General features: G+C 41.5%; 2 protein-coding genes across 9 annotated transcripts in view; both read left to right on the forward strand.

The window, feature by feature from the left end:
* Nucleotides 1–378: 378 nt before the first annotated feature.
* Nucleotides 379–12084, forward strand: KBTBD8 (kelch repeat and BTB domain containing 8). Of its 2 annotated transcripts, none has more exons than XM_068907172.1 (4): nucleotides 379–579; nucleotides 3636–3846; nucleotides 4527–5641; nucleotides 8388–12084. In XM_068907172.1, the coding sequence occupies exons 1-4, from the start codon at nucleotides 564–566 to the stop codon at nucleotides 8849–8851; spliced, it is 1806 nt and encodes a 601-aa protein (XP_068763273.1). In that variant the 5' UTR covers nucleotides 379–563; the 3' UTR covers nucleotides 8852–12084. The 2 variants fall into 2 exon arrangements, with proteins under 2 accessions (XP_068763273.1, XP_068763274.1); XM_068907173.1 differs by having other exon boundaries at nucleotides 423–579; nucleotides 3687–3846.
* Nucleotides 12085–19271: 7187 nt separating this feature from the next.
* LOC104146584 (monocarboxylate transporter 2) overlaps nucleotides 19272–24735 on the forward strand; it is a 46708-nt gene continuing 41244 nt past the window's right edge. For 2 of the 7 annotated variants that reach the window (XM_068907756.1, XM_068907761.1), the window contains exon 1: nucleotides 19283–19418. The gene's annotated coding sequence lies outside the window, so the exon portion shown is untranslated. Of the gene's footprint in view, nucleotides 19419–24735 lie in introns of all 7 variants that reach the window. The other 5 variants (XM_068907755.1, XM_068907754.1, XM_068907757.1 and 2 more) reach the window with 5 other exon arrangements.

The raw sequence follows: 24735 nt of genomic DNA on the forward strand, positions 1-24735 counted from the left end.
CTGCAGGAGGCACTGCAAGGCCTGTAAAACTGATGAGGTAGGAATGAGAGGGGGGGGATTTATGTCCATGGAGGGGCCATTTCTGCTGGGTGCCCCCGGAGAGGGGAACACTCTGAGGGCAGCGGTGGCCAACAGCAGGGGTATGGAAAGGCGCCGCGGATCGCTCTCATGCCCCTGGCTGAGGGTGGAGGCCGCAGGGCCCCAAAATGGCCGCTCTGCCGAGCGACTCCCCCTCCCCTGCGCCAACCCCGCCGTTGCTAAGCGACGGGCAGAGCCTGCCCCCCCCCGCAGCCCCTCTTGGAAACTACAACTCCCAGGCACCCCGCCCCTCCGCGAGACTACAGCTCCCAGCATGCCCCAGCATGCGCCGGCACTACATTTCCCGGCAGGCCGCGGGGGCGGCGGCCAGTCAGCGCGCCCCAGGCTGGGCAGTGCGAGGAGCGGGGTTGGCTTCCGCGGTAGTAAGCGGGCCGCGGGGAGGAAGCGGGGCAGGGGAAGCAGCCCCGGTGACATTTCCTTTCGGGTTGCCCCCCTCTCCCGCTGCCGGAGCTGGGGCCCCGAGAATGGCAGCGTTAGGAGGTCGGTGCGCCTGGGCCGCCTAGGCGGAGCGGGTGGGTGGGGGAGGGGCGGCCGTGCTGAGGGGGGTGAGGAGCGGCCTGTGGGGGAGGGGCGGCTGTGAGGTAGGGTCTCTCCTGAAGGGTGCCTGTGGGGGGCGATGGGGAGGGTGCTGGGGGCCTCTATGCTGAGGGGCGTCTGTGGGGGGTACATTGGGAGGGTTCTGGGGGCCTCTGTGCTGAGGGGCGTCTGTGGGGGGTACGTGGGGAGGGTGCTGTGGGGCCTCTGTGCTGAAGGGCGTCTGTGGGGGGTACGTGGGGAGGGTGCTGGGGGGCCTCTGTGCTGAGGGGCGTCTGTGGGGGGTACGTGGGGAGGGTGCTGGGGGGCCTCTGTGCTGAGGGGCGTCTGTGGGGGGTACGTGGGGAGGGTGCTGTGGGGCCTCTGTGCTGAGGGGCGTCTGTGGGGGGTACGTGGGGAGGGTGCTGGGGGCCTCTGTGCTGAGGGGCGTCTGGGGAGGGTGCTGGGGGCCTCTGTGCTGAGGGGCATCTGTGGGGGGTATGTGGGGAGGGTGCTGGGGGCCTCTGTGCTGAGGGGCGTCTGGGGAGGGTGCTGTGGGGCCTCTGTGCTGAGGGGCGTCTGTGGGGGGTATGTGGGGAGGGTGCTGGGGGCCTCTGTGCTGAGGGGCGTCTGGGGAGGGTGCTGGGGGCCTCTGTGCTGAGGGGCGTCTGTGGGGGGTACGTGGGGAGGGTGCTGGGGGGCCTCTATGCTGAGGGGCGTCTGTGGGGGGTACATGGGGAGGGTGCTGGGGGCCTCTGTGCTGAGGGGTGTTGGGGGTGATAAGGAGGATGCTGGGGACTTCTGTGCTGAGGGGTGTCTGTAGGGGCGCATGGGGAGGATGCTGGGGGGTTTTGTACTGAGAGGTTTTGGCAGGTGAGTGCCCCACTGGGGGAGTGTCTGGGGGTGTGTGTGAGGGAGGGGTGCTGGGGGGCATCCTAGGTGTTCCTGTGGGGCAGGGGTGCTTGGGTGAGGCACCTGCAGTGGGTGGTGTCAGTGCTGGATGGGGAAGATTATACCTAGGAGGGTTGTTTGGGAGGTGTCTATGGGGTCTAGGGTTGGGGACAGGAAGTAGGAGGAAGCCTGGGTGAAGAGGGCCTGTTTACAGGCAGAGAGCAGTCTAGGGAGGTACCCTGTGCAGGGAGGTGTGCATGGTCATTTGCTTGTGGTGGGGAGTTTGTGGAAGGAAGGTTGTCTTTCGGGGATACCTTCACACTGTGTACGTTTGAGGGGAGCTGAGCAGAGAAGGAGGGCTGGGTACCCTTTGATGAAAGACTTCTGTGAGATTGGATTTGTGGAGAGTAGAGGAAGAAGGGAGGAGTTTTTGAGAGGTGAAAGTGGGCAGTATTTTGGGGGAGGAGATATCTAGGAGGAGCAGAGCAAAAGTTTCGGGGTGCAAATGGTGAGGAATATTAATAGATGAAGAAGATGCCCATGGCAGGGAGAAAAGAAAGGTGATGAGAGTGACTGGGAAGGTTTCACAGCATGAAAAACTGTAAGATGGGTAATGCCATGGATTGGGCAGAAATACTGGGACATGAGAATGAGTATCAATTCTTGGCCATTTCCACCAGTGCTGGAAACTGCCTTGATTGCATGTGCTGGACGAGTAACTGGCAAGGTTGGAGAAGAACTATTCTGAAGCTTCTCAATGGTAGAAAGGAAATGAAACTCTCATGCAGTACTGGATACATAAGAGTTTTCTTACGTGTCAGAACTTTGCTATGAAGTGTTGGAATTGATCTAGCAAAGTATTATTTGCTTGGAATTTACTCAGTAGTGATTAACATTGTTTCTGAAAATGTGCAAGTGCAGTTCTCCCCTTCCCTTATGACTTGCTTGTTTTGAATGTTGCAGCTCTGTTATTGTAATAAAGAAAAGTAAGATCTCTGAAAGGAGAGCTTAAAGTATGGCATTTACTGTTTTATTTGGGGAAGGGTGTTTTCAAGACTTTTCCTAACAGTAGTTTGAAGAGATATTGACAGTATTTGGCCCCACGCCTGCTATAAGAAATGTGTGCCCGTTGGCAGATCCATACTGATTTAATTGGGACTGTCTCAAAGTTGTGTCTGCGTTCTGATTAAGAGAAATTGTAGCTGCTGAATACCACCATGGGATAGGATTTAAACCTTCTGTTCATCATTCTTGCTGTTCACTGTCCTTTCTTCCCCTTTGTGTAGCCCTAAATGTGTTGGAGGTGTTCTCGGTTGCAGTCAGCAGCATTACCTGATTTGCAACTCTTACTAACTAATGTTTTTCTTTTGAGCTCTCCTTTGTTGTTGTTGCGCAAAAATCTTGTTACTATTATGAAATAGATTTTTGCGCTTGAGATATTGCTCAATTTTCGCTTTGGGATTTACTTCATTAAGCATATTATGTGTTATTTAGAAGCATATGCTTCACTTAACTTGTTTTTACAACGATGTGACTTCCTTCACACCTGAGTAATTTTAAATTGTAATAGTATTTTATTTGTGAAGAAAAACATGTAATCATGTATACAAATTTATGTGACTTTATCTAATAGATTTGCTGCTCTACATACAAAGGCTGTTTCTTTATGACTGTACTATTTCCAATCATTTGTGCAAGTTAGTAACCAGTTCCTGTTTCAGTGTAAAGTTAAGTACATACATGCAGACATGCCTAATGGCAATCTAGGTTGAGGGTTTATTTTATTCTTCTACGTGCTTTATTCTTCCCATTTTACAAGGCAATAAGCATTGTGATACTTGGTGGTTTGTTTTTTTTTAAGTGATATAAGTAAATATTTTGTATTTATTACAAATGTTCTTTCTTAAAATTAATAGTTATAATTTCATAGATTAATTTACATAATAGATTGGAAAAGGGGAAAAATTGAAATATCTTTGTCTTTAGTCATCACTGAAAGTTTTAGACGTGCTGTTAATGGATGATGGCACAGAAGAAGTCAGGAATATTAGCCTATGCTAATTATTCTTAGTGCATGCCCTCTTTCTGTCTGTGTGTGTATACAGTAAAACTGTTTCTATTTTACTTTATAGAGCCAAGTAAGTTTTCACAAACACTGAATGGAATTCCTTCTTCAAACACAGTCAGCAGCGGAATGGACCCCTTCCATGCTTGCAGTATTCTTCAACAGCTTAAAACCATGTATGATGAAGGACAGCTGACAGATATCGTAGTGGAAGTGGATCATGGGAAAACATTCTCCTGTCATAGGAATGTTCTTGCTGCAATCAGTCCTTATTTCAGGTATAATGAATATATGGTCCAGTGTTCTAGTGGAAAGTGAAATTATAGCTCATTATTTTCCATATGTGATATTGAAAAAAAAGAAAAAACCACACACACATCTTTAACAATATTCCTTGTAACTGTCAATGACCGTATAGTGGGCTTAGTAAGTAAATATTTTTATTCTTTTAATGCCAATGAATTATCAGTATCTGTTTTTTTCAAAGGAGCATTTCTCTGGACAAAATCTCATGTACTTAAAAAATCCTCCAGTATTGAGGGACTCTTGCATACAGTAACAGCACAGTTCAAAGCACAGTTCAACTATTTGTTTCCTTTTAAAGTTATGTATTCTAGCATGCTAGAATACATACATAAGAAATAACATGTTGGACATTGCACTTAAAGACTTGTTAAGAACTTAAGAATTTTGCTTATAAGCTGAGTAATTTTTCATGTACAGTTAGTGAGATGCTTAAGTAAAGAATTCCAGTTTGACAATTTTTGTTTCAGGAAGTCTAGAACTGCTCTTACATTTAGGTGCCCAGGCAGGACAGCGTAACGTCAGCGATAATTGTATTTGTGCTGGTGTAAGGACAGGCACATTGGGATTAGCTGTTCAATATAGTTTGATTTCTTTTACCTGTAGTTAGAAGGTGATTAAAAATAAACTGCTAAATATTTTTTTTCTTTTGCAGATCTATGTTCACTAGCGGCCTTACGGAGAGTACCCAGAAAGAAGTTCGTATAGTTGGTGTTGAAGCAGAGTCAATGCATTTAGTATTGAACTATGCATATACCTCCAGAGTAATGCTGACAGAGGCCAACGTTCAAGCTTTGTTCACTGCAGCTAGTATCTTCCAGATCCCTTCCATACAAGATCAGTGTGCTAAATATATGATCAGTCATTTGGACCCACAGAACTCCATTGGGGTGTTTATCTTTGCTGATCACTATGGTCATCAGGAGCTCAAAGAAAGATCACAAGACTACATTCGTAAAAAGTTTCTGAGTGTCACCAAAGAGCAAGAGTTTCTTCAGTTGAGAAAAGACCAACTCATAAGTATACTCAACAGTGATGATTTAAATGTAGACAAAGAAGAACATGTTTATGACAGCATTATAAGGTGGTTTGAGCACGAACAAAATAAGAGAGAAGTGCACCTTCCGGAAATATTTGCCAAATGCATCCGTATGCCTCTGTTGGAGGAGACATTTTTAGAGAAAATCCCTCCCATGTTTGCACAGGCTATGGCCAAAAGCTGTGTACAAAAGGGACAACGTAGTGCCAATGGCTATACGCAACGGCTTGGAATGACTGCTTCTGAGATGATCATATGCTTTGATGCTGCCCACAAACACTCAGGAAAGAAGCAAACAGTGCCTTGTTTAGATTCGGTCACAGGGAGAGTGTTTAAACTATGCAAGCCACCGAATGACTTGAGGGAGGTCGGAATTCTTGTGTCTCCTGATAATGATATTTACATTGCAGGTGGTTACAGGCCAAGCAGCAGTGAGGTCTCTATTGACCACAGAGCAGAGAGTGATTTTTGGATGTATGATCACTCTAGCAATAGGTGGATTCCAAAAGCTCCTTTGCTGCGAGCCAGAATAGGCTGCAAATTGGTTCATTGCTGTGGTAAACTGTATGCAATAGGTGGTCGTGTTTATGAAGGAGATGGGCGAAACTCGCTGAAGTCTGTGGAATGTTATGACAGCCGAGAGAACTGTTGGACAGCTGTGTGTCCAATGCCAGTAGCAATGGAGTTTCACAGTGCTGTGGAATATAAGGATAACATCTATGTTTTACAGGGTAAGGTGATTTGATTGTCTCTTTGGTATTATGTTGGAAGTGGAGGCTGTCTAATCCAACCGTGTGCAACTTAGAAAACACGTTTTTCCTGGAGATCTGAGGAAAAACTGAGGGAAAACTGAGGGCAGCGGGCAAGGAAGAGTGAGGCTGCTCCTTGAGTTCTCATGCACTGGGAACGTGTCACCAAGTTGTAGTCTTGAGTTATTGCATGAATTACAGTTCTGGTATTCTTATAAGACAACAATTTGGTATTAAATCTTAGAGTGAAAATTCCTTACTAATCTTCCATGTCTAAGGTGAAATGCACTGATGTGGAGGGGAAAAATTATTGTCCTATGAAAAAGCACTTTCCATTTGTATTTAGCTAAATCTGTGAAAGTTCCTGCCATCTGTCTTTTTGATACCTTGTAAAAATCAGTTTACCACTGTGAGCCTTCCCTTTTCACCTGCTTTTAGAAGCAATCTAGGTAGCCAAGAGAGCTGGTTTATTTCTTTCTAGTCAGCCCAGTTTATTGGGTCAATAATTGTAGTACCGTCCTTCTATCCATTCTTCCTGTAAATGACCAGATTTATTGGTGCGTCAAATCTTAGTTCGTAAATGAGTGGGTTAGGCACAGTTTTGGTACCAACAATGATAGTTCCATATTAGAGAACCGTTTGCATCAGAATAATCCATAATGATTACAATAAGTATATTGACAAGGGTATATTAGCAAGATGTCACTACACATGCCCATGAAAATGGTGTGATGGAAAAGACATTTGCAGTTGTGTTAGGCTGGGAATTATATATTCCAGGACTCTAAAAAGGATTATTAGGGAAATGGATGAAATACTTTATTCTTTCCTTTGTTTGTAATCTTTATGGACTTAAGTGTTGAGGCTGGTATCTGTAGGGCTGGAGTAAGAATCCCAAGAGCTGGAGAAAAGTGTGGGGTTTTTTTGTTTTCTTTGTTTTTTGTTTTTGTTTTTTTGTTTGCTTTTTTTTGTCTTGTTTGCCTAGTTCCAGCTCTATGTAAACACTTGCAAAAATCAGGATCTTAGTAGATCCATACCAGTCCCTTTCTCGGTCACTTTCCCTACACAGCTGGGACCACAAGACGGAAACAGCATAGAGTATAAACTCATTATTATTTACCAGAAGAAGTCAAGCTGACTTCCTGGCTTTGCATTTTTGCCACGCAGTAAAGTTAGTGGGCTTCCACATGATCTTCAGAGATGGTGTTTTCTTCTTTCAGTGTTTGATTCTGGTTGTGGCTTTGGATAATTCTGTTATACTAGCAAGTTCTCTGTATCTGTTTTCTGTTGGGTCAGAGGTCTGCTTTATGTCATTAAAAAGGAATGATGAGGAATGTTTAGTTTAGTTAGTAGAATACTTGTTCGTCCTTAAACGTTTCTTAAAACTGCTAAAAATTGAGATTTTTTTTTTTCTTTTAATAGCAGTATTGTAACAGGTAGAATCTGTAGAATAGGAATGCTCCTTGTTTACAAATGTTAGCTGCAATTAGTTCTATGCTTGGATAGTCTTAAAAGACAACTGGATGCTTTCATAAATAGGGAAGATGATTCACTGTGCTAACCAGCAAATCATAATGATTTGCATTGTGAAAAGAAGTGGCTTCTCTCTTTGAGTCTGGTGGTAAAACCCTAATTGAGTTGCACTGAAGTACTTTATAAAAAGTTAGCTTTCAGTGATTTTCCTAAAGAAAGCTTGTAGATTTGAAGCAGTTGATAAGGACTGACTTGAGTCTTAAAATACCAACTGGAATGCAGGCATTGATCACAGGAGATTACGCTGTGGACCAAAAGTGAATAGTCAAAAGATGTGTAGTTATCTGTAAAACTTAGTCTCTTAAGCTATATGCCACCCATCTTGCTCTATTATTTCTGTATTTTTTGTTATATTTCAGGTGCCTGTTTACATTGCAGGTTAAAATTCTTAAGAGGCATGTGAAACCATCCCTAATTTGAATTCTGATCGTATTTGGTAAATGTTAGGACTTTTTCCCCCAGGCTTTTACAAAAGACAAGGTGGTCTTTATCTATGTTCTTTTTACCAAGTTTGCAGAGCATGAGCTTTCAATGAACTGAACTTCTGTTATCTACAGTCTGTAGACACTACTCTGTGCAGTCAATAGAAGAGGTGCCTTATTATCTAATCACAAAAGTAATGATGAATCAGTAGCTTCACGCAAAGATTCACGTGGCATCCTTTTAAGCAAAGTGACCTAAATGATTAATCCAGTCACGTGATACAAATGGTTTCAAAACCTGCGTGTAGTGTTAGACACAGTTACTTGCTCAGATTTAACAACTTTCAAGGACTTAATTCCAAGTTTTTCCCCCTGTCTGTAGATGATGCATTTTGTGAAGATACCAATGAACTAAACAAATTCTTCAACCGTATGAGGACTGGAGTCTTGAAAAGTTTTGTCCCATATACTCAAGCAGGGTTTAGAAGTAGTAGAGGACAGCTGGGAAATGCATAAAGCATTCTATTCCTAATATCCTTCCAACTCCTCCTGCAGCCTGGATATAAACTCGATGTAGCTTTTATCTATGCTATTAGTATTTTTATGCACTTGATGCATAATGATGTTAGGTGTTTCATTATGGGATCAGGGCATTTAAAAATTGGTAGACTGTGTCTGTGTGTAGGGAAAAGATACATGAAAGTTTAGTAGCTGCAAAACTCATTTTCTAGAAGCGAAACAAGTTATATTTTCTTTTTCCTCTCTCTTTCCAGGGGAATTTTTTCTCTGCTATGATCCTCAGAAAGATTACTGGGGGTTTTTGACTCCAATGACTGTGCCTAGGATCCAAGGCTTGGCAACTGTGTACAATGACTCCATCTACTACATAGCTGGAACCTGTGGAAACCATCAACGTATGTTTACCATAGAGGCCTATGACATTGAACAAAATAAATGGACTCGAAAAAAAGACTTCCCATGTGATCAATCCATTAATCCATATATAAAACTTGTACTCCTCAAAAATAAACTCCATCTGTTTGTCAGAGCTACTCAAGTCACTGTTGAAGAACATGTTTTCAGAACCAGCAGGAAGAATTCGCTCTATCAGTATGATGAGGTTACTGACCAATGGCAAAAAGTATATGAGACTCCAGATAGGCTCTGGGATTTAGGCCGGCATTTTGAATGTGTTGTTGCTAAATTGTATCCACAGTGTCTTCAGAAAGTTATTTAACCTTTTTTCAGTAACAGGCCTTAGTGATTTCAGTGGTAATCTGATGCTAGAGAAAACATGTCTTAAAAGAAAACCAAGAAATTCTGTCAGTATTTATTGTAAGCTGAAACAGACAGTTTTTTTGTATATGGGGATGGGTGCTCTTTAAAGGTTGCAGTCTGGGGAGGGAATTACTGATTCAGTTTCATATTTACTGATATTTTCCTGGGAAATGAGAAGGAGGTTACAAAGTGCAATTATCAGCATTTTTTTTCTGGTAAACACTTAATCATGTCATACTAGAGGGGTGTTTTTGTGGTAAGAGCAAATTAAGTGGAGGAACCAGGATAACTATGCACTACAGGGAAAGAAAATCTAGCACTAATAGCTAAGGATGTCCAAGCTGTTTTGAAGTGACTTTTTTTCTCTTTCTCTCTTTCTCTCTTTCTTTTTTTTTTTTTTTTTTTAAATACGGGTAAAATTTGAGGCAATATCACTAAGTCTTTTATTTTAGATTGTTTGAAAGTACATAGAGGAATAGTAGATCCTGATTCTTAATAATCTTTTTTGTACTGTTTTTGAAGTCTGCTAAGATGATCATAACATTATTTGTGCACTACAGTTTGGGAGAAATACTCAAGTCAGAATTGGAATATGGAGTATCTTTGCCCAGAAGAAGGCCTGTGTAGATTACTGTACCACTTCCTGTATGGATTTCTGTTGAAATTGAGCTTACTGATTTTTAAAAAGGAGAAAAAAGAAATCCAACACCTATTTTCTGCCACTTAGATGTAGTACTTTAAAAGCATTTTTTTTTCTTTACACTGCTTAAAACCTTTTTCATCCCATAAAGGGCTTTAACCCAAAAGTTGATGGTGCTAGTACATTTTTAATACTTGTTTGTCTGAAATGGGCTAGCCTTATGCCTATTACTTTTCATGGAGTGTCTGTCTGTCTTCAGGCCCTGTCCTGTCGTCATATTGTCTTTTTTAACATTTATGCTGCAGTGGTAGATTCTTGCACAGAATGGTGACAGGATATGGCTTTAATGATACTGGCTTGTGGAGCGTTCATTCTGCCTCCACTAGAATACAGTGCTATGTGCAGTGTTGGCATGTGCTCCAGTAATTCTGAAAAGCGTGGTTTAACTTTACTTGTCTATTCTTTCTCCCTGCAAACAAGCCCTCAGATACATTTTATTTCATTCTGATCTATAATGTGAAAATTTGCACTACTGAGATTTCTTCATAATCCAGTGTATTAAAGCAAAATTGACATTAAGTGTCTGTAGCTTAAATAAGCTTAGATGCAAATATAGAATAAGGATCCCATATATTGCAACACTTTTCTCTATGTATTAAACACTTAGCTTATTTTTTAAGAAGTAAATAAGTTCAAAATTTAGCCTTTACTTCAGTAATGAAAACTGGATAGAGAGGGGAAAAGATTAATCCTAGAACTCTTATCCGCTATAATTTGCCAGGTTTAACTTGTTACAGAGATAATTTTTCCAGAATGACAAGTATATTACCTTACTCTGCTGTATTTTCTCAAATTAACCAAAGTAAAACAGTTAACTTGAAATGGCAGTGGCCATCACTGCCTGTAAGTGCTTACCATTATCTGGCTTAAAAATGATATTTCAGTAGGCCAAATATTTAGCTCATCAGTGTTTATCCCCCTGGCATGGCTGAGAACTTGGATAATGTTCATTTACTATATGGTCTTACTGTTCCCAAATGGAGTCTTTCCGTTTTAAACAATACTCAGCTGGTTCTATTTCTTAATTCTTGCACAAAATGTTAAAAAGGCAAAAACAAAAAAAACTGTGAAATGAAAAGGAAAAAAAAAATGCCTCTTTGCATTACATACCTCATCTTCCAGAGACTCACCAAACTGCTTCTTTTAAATGCGAGTGCTTACATTTTTTTTCAGAAGTAAGGTTGAAGTTGACAACATTTGCTAAGACTGCATTTTACAACAGCGTTGAGGTATATTGTTTCTTTGTTTAGTTTTCTTCTGGATACTATTTTTTATATATATCCATAGCCAAGAATAAGAGTGTGGGGTTTTGCTGTTTTTTAAGTACAACTAATTCCTTTCTTTCTTTCTTTCTTTCTTTCTTTTTTTTTTTTCTTAATTATCCTTAGTCCTTGGCTAGCTCTCCTTGCGCTGTTGTAGGCCTCTAGCTGCAAGCTTTCTGAAGCACCCTCCCTAACAGTGTTGCATTTGTGTGTAAACCATTTTTTTTTTTTGCAAAGTGTTATGTAACTTTTCTCTTGTTTTGTTTTTTGTTTTTGTTTCAAGCTTGGTTGAATATTTACATGACTTCTTGCTGCTTTTTGACAATCTTCTATATTTATTTAGTAGAACAAATTTCAATATATTACTTGAAACTATGAAATAGAATTGAATTAGCAATTGACTGGTCATGTGATGTATAGAAGTACAATATGCTGTGGTTAATTCTGCAGTAGGTTTGTTAATTTTGTTTATCTGCACTAAAGTACGAAGATCTCCATTCTGTTTAACCATTCAAACTGAGGGTGTGATCCAAGTCTGTAATGTAATTAAAAGCTAAATCCTGGAACTTGCTGTGGGAGTAGAATATACTGAATCATTTGCATGAAGAGTTTGTTGAGACAGTAATGTAGCTGTGACATTTTTGCCAATCTTAAATGCTTTTATGTTGCTGAAAGTCAGATTCCTGGTAAAGTTTTGCTTTAGAGTCAGACTTAAGTAAACTTGCACAGCACAAAAAGGAGGAGGAGGAAAAAAAAAAAAAAACCTTGCACCAAAGGTACTGCTGATATTTAAACCGTGATCTGTACATTTTGCCCACTGAATATTTTTCCTGCATTCATTTATTTCACTTTATTAAATGAATTTTTAGCATTGTAAGGATTTACATCTGTGTAAGTCTTTTTTCCCAAAATTACTAGTTAATTTAGAAGGAAATGTTTTGTAAATTCCACTTGATTCAATCAGTAAAACTTAGAATAATTAAAAGCAATCTTGGTGCACCAAACATGCAGTGTGTGTATGTTCTACAAGAAATCGAAGAGCTCCCTGTTCATAAGGCTGTTTAGAAATGGCATCCAACATTCAGTGCTCAGGTATGTTAGTAAGAAGTACTGTAGTCCTATGAGGGCAAATGTGTGGATTTTTAAACATTTTGCCATAATTGCACAATTTTGCATTTTTACTTAATGTCATGTTATGTTTCTTAAAATAAACCTATTGTTGAAATACAATTGACTTCAGCTGTTTTTGTGATGAGTATCTTTTACATAAATTTTAGTAGATTGAACTTCTGAACTTCTGAAAATTAAGTCGGTGATATCACTTTGCTTGTCATTTTTCTATTTCTGTACTTCTGTGGCTCAGTTGCGTGTAATGTCACACCTCTTAATGCAGTTAACACTGTTGCTTGAGGTGGAAGGTGCTAAGCTCTACTTCTTGTCTAATTCTTCCTGCCTCTTCAGGTTTAACTTTTCATTTGCTTGCACAGGCAACATCCTCTTGCCTTACCTTTTGATCTAGTGATGGCACGTAGCAGCACATCTGCTTGTAAGTTACAGTGTTTGCTTGAAAACCCTTGTTCTTTATCAGAGACTGTCTAATGACTTTAGCAATGATGCAAGGTCATCACAGTCTGGGAAAACAATGTGAAGTTCTCACCTTGGGGGAGGCGTTCCTATAGTCAGATTCTCACAGGCATTTTTTTTTTTCCCCAGCCTGAAGACTTATCTGGGAGTAATTTGAAGACATTTGGCAGTTTGGTCTCAGCAGAAGCAGTTCAGGAGTCCTAAGCAAATGGTTGTTGCGTATATTCAGATCAAGTCTACCGCATGCGTTCAGTAAGTCAGACAAATTGGGCTTATTGTGTAGGCCATCTACACAACAGACCGATGTGGCAGACTGCTCGTGAGCTACTCAGTGTAGTCTGCAGCTTTCTGTGAATTGCTGTGCGATAATCCTAATCTTGAGTGAGTTTGTGCTGACAGATCCACGCTCCTGACTGCCAGTTCAGAATGTTATACTTCCCTCAGTCAGACTGAATAGCAATCTGAAGCTGATGAAAGCACCCAAGGGTCCCAGGCTCTTGGTATGATCGTAGTGTTGCTCTTCAAAGAGTTAAGCTCCAGTCCTACAACCTGCATGTCAGCATGTACTGAACAACCTTGATGTCTCTTCTGTTTGCAGCCCTCCGTTGGTAGGAAGAGACTTTTCCAGAGGAATTAGCTAGCAGAGCAAAGCTACTGCTTGCCCTCCTGTATTCCTGTCCAAATCTGCAACTGTTCTGTTAAAGTCAAGGGATGCTTCGTCTTTAAGACTTAGAAGAAAAAGCGGTGAAGCCAGGACAGAGGGCGGTAGGCTAACTGTCTTGTTTATTTGCAATAGGCTGAATAAAACAACAACACACAGTAAACTCTCTACTCTCTATTTGTTTCTATATCCAATGACTCTATTTGGGCCATGAAATACTGATGGCTGCTGTTAGGCAGACAGCCCTAATTAAATTGGCTGTATTTTCATGCTATCTGTAGAGTTTCCTAATAAAATAGTGGATGAGGGTCTAAACTGGTCTAAATGGAGTTTGCAGTAGTACTTGAACAGTAAAAACATCCTAATCTGAGTTTCCTATCTGTTGTCACCTTTGCTCTGTCTGAGACTCCAAGGACTTGGAAGGAAAGATTTTTCTAGTCCTGTATTATGGTTTGGCAACACATTAGCATGTAATAAACTACTAGGACTTAAATCAAGAATGAGCTGAAGCTAACAAAACTATTTACCCTCCAAGAACAAAAAAAGAGAACTCCTGCTGGATTCCCCAGGGGAAAAAGTTATCAAAGTAAAATAAAAGGAGACTGCAAGAAAAAGATAATAGAATTGCATTGGCTATCTGGGGACAAATTAAATTAACTTGGAGTCCACAGTGTGGACAAAGATAAAGCTGTAGAACCTAATTGGAATTATTGTCTCCTTGTAATGTGTGGTAGTTTGGGAGGGGGAGGTGTGGTGTGTGTTTTTTGTTTTTTAATCCCAAAGGGTAGAGAAACCTAACTGACAGCTGTCTTAGTGGAAGCCTCAGTGAGTGCTTTACAGTCTTTAGATTTATCTGGGTGATTCTTCAAAAAAGGTATCAGTGTATCTATGAATGAAGTAGTAGCTGTTATCTTGTTTATGAAAGATGCTTACGGAGATGTCTGCAACCTTTCAGCCAAATCATAAAAGTAGTATGTGGAAGGCACTCTTGGTTTATAATAGCTGGGGAGAGGGAACAGGGATGAAACAGGGGCAGATGTAGTTAGACCATATTCTTTGATTCTCTTCTCCAATTTGTCTTCTGTTCTTGTGGAGAAAACAGATAAATGAATTTGTCCCCAGTACCCCTAGTATGTCCTAGCAGCTCTTGTAAAATCCTCTTAACGTTTGGCTTGTGCTATAATGTGAAACAGAGCATAGCAACAGATGAGATGAGCTTGTATGGTCAAATTAGTGTATTTCAGGTATGAGGAACGGTAACAGCTAGCTCTGGGAGCAGTTTAGGCACAGTTTTGCAAATGAGTATTTGGCTGTACCCTCTGAGTATCAGAGGATATTTCTTCTTTGGACATTAGGGAAATTATGATGTATTTTTTTGGAGAGAGAGAGAGAGAGAGAGAGATGGGGTCTTGAGAGACTATTTCTATCTGAGGGTGTGGAAGATATGGATTTTTTTTGGCCATACTGGCTTTACCTTGCTACCCAGAGGACGCTGGAAAGGAAGGTATGTTATTTTGGAAGGACTTGCTGGAGAAATGGAGTACCGTGGGGGTGACACCTGCACATTCAGACACATGCATGCACACTCATATCCCCAAAACAAAACAACATTACCTTATGTTAGCTAATCAATTGGGCTGCTCCATAGCAATCTGATTTCAAGAACTAGAGCATGGATTCATCATAGCCCCAATGTGTTCTTTTCGGTCTAGAAGTAGATTTGCATGTGCAGTGTGTAGGGAAATATCTCACAGTAGGGCAGTAGTGTGCAGTCAATAGATGGAGAGATAACCACCCAGCAACTGCCTTTTCCTGCTCTCTGCAGTAAATAATACTGTTCTCCCTATCCCCCTCCAAGGGGGCAGTGTTAGGCTAGCGAAGCTTGGCCCCCTTTCTTAACATCTAGTTAAGTGTATCTCACTGCTGGTTTAAGTTTCTGTACTTTATGCAACTATTAATGCAAAGATCCACTGTAAGAGGCAGGTATCTATTAACTTTAGCTAAATTTATATGGTCAAGCTACAGTTTAACAAGCTATGTCAAGAGCAGCAGAACTAACAAAGCCTGATTTCCAGTGTGTCTCTACCTAGTGGAATCTCTGAAGCATAATAAAGGCTGTTATTTAGTTTTATCTTACTGGAGGTAGCGGTGGAATCTTTTTCCTTTTTAGCTGCTTAATTTTATAAAACCTGTGCAGACCTTTTTACACCTTTGAGATTTTTGTACCTCCATCAAGCATAATTTAAACTCCAATCTAGTTTAAACTAGACAACAATCTCAGAAGTTACTTGAGGTGTGTGGTAACAGATAGTGAATGAGCGCTTATACAAAATCCCATATACTGTGTTTCCTTGGGCAATAATGCTAAAAACACCACTTAGAGAATGTTTGGCTGGATTTGATTTTTGAAGTGCTGAATAGCTTCCTGCTATCGTAAGCACTGAGTAAAGAAGGCATAGCTCTGCCTGAAGAGGAGCAAAGGGGAAATAGATTAAGGACAGTCTCTTTATGCTGTCTAAGCAAAAGTGAGGCATTCCCAGTGTAGGAAGAGCACTGCTGCATGCAATTCTATAAAAATGGGTCACAGGCTTCTCTTACATGCTGTAGGTTCCTATAACTGGACAGCAGTTCACAGTAGGGTAATGGGAGAGGAGGCTACGTTCCCTTGACAGCTTCAGTTACTCTCTTTGAAGTATGGAGTCTGACCCGTTAGAAGACAGTATGTGCTTATTTAGATATCTAAGTGTCACTGAGTACCAGCAATGATAACACATCTGTGAAACATCAACCAAAATAGTACCAAATAAACCCATTAAAGGAATACTTTCTGTGTTCTAGGGTAGTCTTATAGACCTGCATGTGACCTCCATTCTTCAGCGCTGTTGCTTTCCCAGAAAACTGGCAAGGTGCAGTCCAAATGTAAGCAATATAAACTATATTTAGTTCATGTCTGCTTTTGATTCTTTTTTTATTTAATAATGAGATACGTACTTTTTTGGGTACCTGTAAACTCAGCTCTAGATATCATTAGATTAATTACTACCGAATATATAGAGACAGAAAAAATGTTTTCTTAGGAGAGGAATCTTTCATAATTTCAAGTAGACCTGGTGTGTGATTTATCAGTTACAGAAAATTTTTGAACTATTTCATGCTTTTCTAGTGTGATTCTATTCATATTCCTTCTGTAAAAGTTTTCCCCAAACATTCAAGGATGAGTAGGGGCAGGAATATTCAGTGAAAAGCAAATTAACCTTCTCCCACAGCCAATAAATGAAGTGTATAATTTAAAAAAAAAAACCCTCATAACTAAATTTAATTAATGTAATTGATTTGATTCCACAGACTTGCTTTGTATTTTTCTCTAAACATAAAGAATAAAAGATATTAGTTTTCATGTAATGTGTGGTATATATGCAAAGCAAGTGTTAAGAAAGAGCTGTCCGATTATTCATTCAAATTTCAATTTTTCATTGGCTAGTGAAATAATAAAGGAGAGTTTCTGCTGCTCTCTTCCATCTCTGCCATCTGTAGAGCTGATCAAGTTTTTCCAAACCTATTTAGAAAAATAGTCCAAATACTTTGAATTGGTGTTGTCTCTGAAGTGCATAGAAATGGTCACAGCCTAAGAACTACAAGCAGAAGATCTGTAAAATTTATGATTTTTATTTTTCAAAAGACTATCCAGGTTGACAGCACATTTGCTTGAGCATCCTGTGAACAAGAAGAGGTGGTGTTTGTCAAATGAATCATTAGAAATTATTTGTTTAGTTTTGTTTATAACAGGCACTCAATGTGAGTTCCCCAAAGAAGCAGCAATGTAACAGCTCCCAAGACTCTAAACGCCAGATATCAAGCGAGAACGCTAGAGGGGAAAGCTCTGATCAATCAACTGGGGTAGCTTTTTCCACAGTTCTGTTTCTTTCATCAGCCTCAGGAAGTGATGTCTTATGTGTAACTCTGGCAAGCTGTGTGGAACAACTGAAAATGAAGTCACTATCGCTGGTATGTAACCACTTTTGTCGTAGATGGTCAGCATGGTATGAGATTGGAAGCTTTCACTCCGAGTGTGTATAAACCTCTACTACTAGAAAGCATGGAATAACTTCATTATCTGCTGTCACTAAAATATTGCTCACTTCCAATAGGCTGAACTCTAAAATGGTTAATGGGTTACCTAAATATGGGAGTGGATCTATATAGTGGACCATATAGTTTAATATGGGTAAAGTCATGATTTGATCCAAACTGTAAAGCTCCAGCTGAAAATGGCTCAGAGCCCAGAAAACTTTAAAGCTAGTTTTTGCAAGCAAAGGAGAAAGAATATTTTTGGAAGAAAATACTAGCAGTGTAGAAGCCACTTAATTCTAAAAGTCTAAAGGAATTTCACCTTTTGTAATGCCATTAAGTTTTTACAATCACATTACTCCTAAAGGTTTAGTGTTGAAAGAAGTGACTCTCGTGAACTCTAGCTCCAGTATGACTGCGGTCCCTTGAATAGGCAGCTTCTGATACCCTCCTGCGGGAGAGAGCACAGAGAAGCACATGTATCTTGAACAATCCATAATGAATTCCCATAGCACTCCTAACAGTGTTTAAGGATTTATTCCTTTTAGAAGACCAAAACAAAAAAAAATCAGATACAGTTGTTATATTTCTGGGGGAGAATGTTGTAAAAACCTTTTTAGAACTGTAAAAGAAAAGAATAACTAGTAGAAGCCAGGAACTAGGTAGGAAGAGCCAGACCATAGATCGATCAGACAGAGATACGTCTAACCTCTCCCTGGGGTGTTCTCTCCCTGGCAGTGAGTTACTGTGGATATCTGGGAAGGCCAGAAGAACAGAGCGAATTGTTGATATTCCCTAGCCTCTAGCAATTTGTAACCCACAGTACCAGGGGTAGCATCTTTGTGTTTAATAACTCTCAATGGACTTTTTTCCAAGAATTCGTCTCGTTGCCTTTTGACCCTTGGTGATCTTTAGCATCCTGTTAATATTGGATGCTAGGAAAATCCTTTTAAATGAGATGTGTTACGTGTTCCATGTCTGTGAGAAGAGCATCTGAGCTGGCTGTGACAATGCTAGCAGAAGCCTTTCTTATTAATGCAGACTAGAAGCTAGTGGGTGGTTTTATGCATTTGTTATGTCCTTGTAGGGAAGATGTTTTTGCTGAGGCTGTAGGAAGTAGCATGGATGACTGCGTGTGGCTACAAAGCAGGAAACATGGGCTCCAGAGCATGCTGACTTGCAAAGTCATCTTGGGTGAATCATTTTTCTCTGTCTCTGTTTACCTTTCTAACGAGTTTTCTACTCAGATTGGACAAGAACGTTACACTGGCCTGTGTAGCGTCAGCTTTTTTCCCTCTATTTCTTGGGCCTAAATAGTCTGTTGCAGTGTCTGGATTATAAACACGGCAGGGGAATGTTTTAAATCCCCCAAATGGGGATTTGCAATGTAAGTCTTATGGAAACATTCCTACTGAAATTGGGTTATATAAACCTCTGCAAAATGTGTACTCTTGTTGTGGACATTGCTCTCTCGCTGGTCCAATTCAACTACTCAGTTACAGAAAGTTCCTGAACTTATTGCCAGTATCCCTTCTCCCCCCTGCTGCCCCAGGCTGAAATTTACCCCCTGCTGAGTGTTGCCCTGGCCTATGAATCTCTTTAGTCTTGAGTGATCAAAATAAGTCTGACGCAGGATTTAGATGACCCAGAGATCTCATACTAACCTACTGCGTGAGACGGTTTCAGCCAGGAGGTTGAAATGGCCACAGCAGGACTGGCAAAAAGAGGAGCCCTCTGTACGCGAATTCCCCCAGGAGAGAGTGGGAACAGAGCCTGGAGAAACATGAACTGAAGAAAGAATAAGTTAATATGTACAGAGAGAGAGGACAGAAGGAAAAGGGATATCTAACAAATAATTTATTAACATCCATAGGGGTGTGAGAGAGGCCAGCACTCAGAGCACAATAAATGGGGAGTTTGCCCTGAACTTGTTCCTGGTGAGTGAGAGGGATCCTTGTTCATAAAGGGCCAGCGAATTTGGGATCCTGCTGTCTGTTGACATGTTTGGATGTGATTTGAGGGGTGGGGGGGGGGAGTGTTGCAAGTGCAAGAGAGGTCTTGTATCTGAGGATGCAGCCTCGGATCTCAACCTTTGATCTCAGCTGAATCTGGGGCGGGGGAAGAGTTTAGCACATGGCTTTAAAAGCCAAGCAGGACACTGCCAGAGGAGCCAGCAAGCAGAGTGCAGCAAGGAGGGGAGTCTGAGTGGTACCTACCCCTGCTGAGGAAAGAGCAGCTGTGTTGAATGGCGGTTAGTGAATTTATATGTCTGGTGCTTGGTGGCTTGTTTGAGTAGAGGGGAATTTGGCACCAGGGAGTCCCTGGATCAACAGGTGAAGCTGCATTATACTTGGTTTTGATTTATCATGGTGCTCTCCTAGAAGAAACGTTTGTAGAAAATAATGTTATAGTCTAAGACTAGTCCCAAGCTGGCTTCCTTTACAGAAAGGGAGGACTGTAATTGTACACATTTTTTTCAAAAGGAGAAAGTTCAATAAATTAAGGAGACAAGCTGGTAACATCAGTTGCATTGAGACCTAAGGGACTTGATTGTGCTGGAAACCTGGCTTTCTTTATGTTAAAGTTGCTGATAGCACCCTCAGCCAGTTTCCTAAGTGAAAGGACAAAGTAGTGGCTGAAGAACATCCAGATGTGCCTTGATATAACCATCTCTAAAGAGGTAACAGGAATACAGCAGGAAGCCCACAGGGATTGGTGGATGGAGGAATGGGAAGTTCCAACAACGTATAACTTAATGAAAAGGAACAAGGCATAAAATGAGAGACTGTAGGTGAATCCAAGTTGGACTGTGCTACGGCTATACGAAACACAACAGTCAGGATGTTCCTCAGTTATATAATAGAAGGAGAATAAAGAAAGAAGTGGGACTTTCATTGCACTCTGGGTACAGCAAAGATAAAAACCTCTCGAGGACAGGATGCGATGGGATGATTCTCAAAGAACTAACAAACAAAATTCCACACACAGCATGACTGGAGTGGCTGTGGGTGGTAATGGAAGGGGAAATGCCCTGTGAGAGAATTGGCCCTGGACCCTCCTTGGTATTGACATCCCAACAAACCGTGGCATGTGACAGAAGAAATGAGGGGAGACTGAACATGTCACATTACTGGCTGTTCACAGCCCAGGCTACTAAACCCTGTTAAAATAATCCCTGAAGTCAGTTTTATTCTTCCAGGTTAGCCACTGCAGACCTTGTTTTACTGTTAGGAAAGAAAGAGACAGCTTATGTGTGGTGTGCTTTTTCATATACACTCATTTAAGTTCAGTTCCTCTCTTTCATTTTCTATATTATGTAAGAGTTAGCCTTGATATATAAAAGCTGGACAATGAAGCAGATACCACAGTCTGATCTCTTTCAAATGTCCTCATGATAGATCTTCTATTAAACAGAAAATGAATTTAAATTAACAAATATATTCATAGCGTTAGACTTTTAAAGGTGTTGGACAAGTAGTCACACACTCTTACAAGCAGAATGAATTGGCTATAATAAAAAATAACCTTTCTTGTTAATTCTTGAAAATATATCTGACGTTCACGCTCAGTCCTTTTTAAAGGACTGCTAAGAAAACGATTTGACTTTGAGGGTTTTGAGCATTTTTTCGTATCCTAAATTTTGATAGACTGAGTATCCAGCATGTTGTTAAATAAGAGAACGTGTCCTGACTATGCTCACCTATTAATCAATTTTATTTTTGCCTAACTTCAGAGCCTTTAAGATATGTCAATATTTGTGGGAGTTTGGTAGTCTAAACAATATTTGAAAGACTTAAATTGGGTAGAGTTACCATAAATGAAAGAGATACTCGGTGCAATGAAATGCATACTTGATAAGTAGTAAAATCTCTTGAAAGTCTCTTCAATGGATGGTCATTTCAATGCAGCCACTATTACTCTTTTAACATGGATTTCCTTCTAAAATCTCACCCTACAGTAACAAAATTAGTTAAAATAATATGAAAAGGCAATGCACAATTATTCCTTCTATGGAAAAACTTAGATGATGAGGGTCAATTGATTCTGCATCAGAATAACTTGTTCCATTTACTCTGGATCCCCCAATGAAAACATAGCGTTGCATTAGTTTTTATCAGACCATTTGATTCTGTAAAGTCATAACAGGAGACACTTTGCAAGTACCATCTTCCTTGCTACTGAAATGGAAACTCAGCATAAGAAAGTCCCTCATGGTATAACAGGACACTTTTTTTTGTTATTTTTAAGACCTTTTAGTTTGTCCTGTTTTGATACAGCGATGAAATCTCAAAATCTAACAAGTCACAATCCCGGATGTTACCCAGGTGGAAATCAGTTTTTCAAGACTGGATTTCTTTTACCACCGTTACAGTCTAATATTTCCTTCAGTTATAATCAGGTTCTGCTCATTTGCTTTGGACAGAGGTCTGCATAGCTGTGCATTTAGATTTTTTTTTTTTGTAGTTGTTGTTTCCTGGTAGAAGACAGCTGAGTAGCTCTGATCTCTGTGTTTGTCAGGCTGCCGTTGAGGTACCTGCATGAAGAATGCAACAACTCTTGGCCATTGCTATTTCCATGTAACCGGACAGGTATGCTAGCTGGAGCACTGGTGCTGCTTTGGTGTGGCTACACTGCTCCTTCCCCAGACTCGCAGGCATGTGGCCAGCTTAAAACACAAGCAGTACTCACGTCTGCTTGGACTTGCCTGTGTAGACATTCCCACAAGCAATAGAATAAAGTGGCTTTAATTCTGAGGATGATTAGGGAAAAGAAGGACTTCCACCATGCCTTTCCTCATCTTCCAGTGAGGTGGATTGAGAACTGACTGGATGGCCAAGCTCAGAGGGTTGTGGTGAATGGTGCAGTGTCAAGTTGGAGGCCTGTGGCTAGTGGTGTCCCCCAGGGGTCAGTCCTGGGTCCAGTCTTGTTCAATATAGTCATCAATGACCTGGAGGAAGGGACAGAGTGCACCCTCAGCAAGTTTGCTGATGATACTAAGCTGGGGGGAGAGGCTAACACACCAGAAGACTGTGCTGCCATTCAGAAGGACCTGGACAGGCTGGAGAGGTGGGCGGAGAGGAACCTCATGAAGTTCAACAAAGGCAAGTGCAAGGTCCTGCACCTAGGCAGGAATAACCCCATGCACCAGTACAGACTGGGGGCTGACCTGCTGGAAAGTAGCTCTGCCGAGAAGGACCTGGGAGTGCTGGTGGACAACAAGTTAAGCATGAGCCAGCAGTGTGCCCTTGTGGCCAAGAAGGCCAATGGTCTCCTGGGGTGCATTAGGCAGAGTGTTGCCAGCAGGTCGAGGGAGGTGATCCTGCCCCTCTCCTCAGCCCTTGGGAGGCCTCCCCTGGAGTACTGTGTCCAGTTCTGGGCTCCCCAGTACAAGAGAGACATGGCACTCCTGGAGAGAGTCCAGCAGAGGGCTACCAAGATGATTAGAGGGCTGGAGCACCTCTCCTAGGAAGAAAGACTGCAAGAGCTGGGCCTGTTGAGCCTGGAGAAGAGAAGATTGAGAGGCGATCTCATCAATGTGTACAAGTATCTGAAGGGGGAGTGTCAAGAGGATGAGGCCAGCCTCTTCTCTGTGGTGCCCAGCAACAGGACAAGAGGCAATGGGCAGAAACTGAACCACAGGAAGTTCCATCTGAACCTGAGAAAAAGCTTCTTCACTGTGAGGGTGACAGAGCATTGGAACAGGTTGCCCAGAGAGGTAGTGGAGTCTCCTTCCCTGGAGATCTTCAAAACGCGTCTGGATGTGATCCTGGGCAATATGCTCTAGAGGTCCATGCTTGAGCAGGGAGGTTGGACTAGATGATCTCCAGAGGTCCCTTCCAACCTAAGCGATTCTGTGATTCTGTGATCCTGCACTATAAGTGGTAATGAATCCTTATGTGGGCCTCAGATGAGCACAACGTGTAGCCACACGTGCAGAGCACAATCCCTGGTTGCTATTTAGACTGGAGCAGACCACAAGTTCTTCTTGCCTATAGTGGCTGATAGTGGATGCTAGGGAGGAGAGTGAGAACAGGACTGGCATGCAGTGATTCTTCTGCATCATAACCTCTCACCCTCTGCAGACCTCCAGAACCAGAAGTGATGCCTTTGCAACACTGAAATGTGCTTACTGTAAATTCCATTAAATGATGTAATTGGAGCTGAACAGTCTCAGCCTCTAATCAAAAGGACAGTTAGGAAAGCTTACAGTGAGGAAAAGCAACAATTTTCTTTAGGGGATCTGAAACTGTCACGTCATTAGCGGAGGTCTGATGAAGAGTATTTCTTAATTCATCCCCGTATTTCCTGCTAGATCTGGAACTCTTGTTCAAACAGTGTGATGTTCCCCTTTGCTCAGGGCTGTGTTCCCTTCCATAGCCTTTACTTGCCCCTAGAACAACAGACAGCATAGATGAGGGTTACTAGGGGAAGGTAGGTTCTCTGTTCCAGGAATCTTTACACAAAGAGGTAAAAATATAGCTTCTCTACCTAAGTGAAATAAAGGCTAAAAGAGATACAATTTTCTCAGTAAAACCATCAAGGGATAACACCAGGAAAGGAGAGAAGGCTATTTGGCCTGTACAACACCACCAGCACAAAACCACCATGAGACAGATACGGATAAACTTGGGTTAGACAGCAGGTTAACAGCAATGAGAGAGGGAGGCTCTGGAACAACATCTTAATGAGAGAATTGGGCAATAAACTCTTATGGAGGTTTGAGAGTTTGGGAACTGGATCTTGATATATTTCTCTGTCATTCTTGAACTCTCTCTTGGCTCCTTATCATAATGCTGTATGTCCAGTTCAGTCTGAGGGTGTCCTAGGATGCTACAAATGCTGGAGAAGAGCTATATACTCTGGTCCACACCGTTGTCCATGTACAATTCTCTGTAGGTATGTGGGGAGCTTGAGGCCTATAGTGTAAGGGCCCTATTTTGATGTTAGCACTTAACAGCAGCAAAAATTCAGGAAAGAAAGAGCATGCCTTGATTTCAGAAGCATGTTTGTAGGCATGCTCTTGGCTATTCCAGTAGTGTCCTCCTACTTACAGTTTAAATCCAAACAGCATCTCTTAAGTGGTGATAGACTCTCAAACAGACACAAATTTCACTGTATTTTCCCTGAGGGTTTTTCTTTGCCAAATGAAGGTCCTTCTCTCCCCAGTCAGCTGATTACAACCTCTGAGGTTCAGCAAAATGTGCCCAGCTGATGCATGGGGCCTGCTCCTTCTCATCGGCTCTGATGTCCTTCCGTATCAACTTCTATTGCTTCCCAGTTTGCAATAGATAAAGGCAATAACCACTTTTTATCCACAGACATGGTTGCAAGCTATGTGCCTTGCCTGCCCCTGACCAAGCACCCTTGGCTGTGGAAACTACTCCTCTTCCATCCAATCTAAAGTCTTGACCTTGAGAGGAGGCTTGTGCATTAACTCCTGAGAGGTGTATAGGGTTTTTTTTTTCCTTTTTACCCTTATTTTATTTTAATGGCCAGAGAGTATGGGAAGAATGCAAATGAGTGAATGCCCTCTTTGATCTGTGTTGCTCCTGAACATAATCTGCTAA

This window comes from Struthio camelus, chromosome 14, assembly GCF_040807025.1.
Source record: "Struthio camelus isolate bStrCam1 chromosome 14, bStrCam1.hap1, whole genome shotgun sequence".
Taxonomy (NCBI): domain Eukaryota; kingdom Metazoa; phylum Chordata; class Aves; order Struthioniformes; family Struthionidae; genus Struthio; species Struthio camelus.

Bases quoted from the DNA above. Each gene is read 5' to 3' on its own strand.
- KBTBD8 (XM_068907172.1), top strand. The intron at 3,847-4,526 runs GTATAATGAATA...TTTCTTTTGCAG, and splicing joins GCAATCAGTCCTTATTTCAG to ATCTATGTTCACTAGCGGCC. The intron at 5,642-8,387 runs GTAAGGTGATTT...CTCTCTTTCCAG, and splicing joins TAACATCTATGTTTTACAGG to GGGAATTTTTTCTCTGCTAT.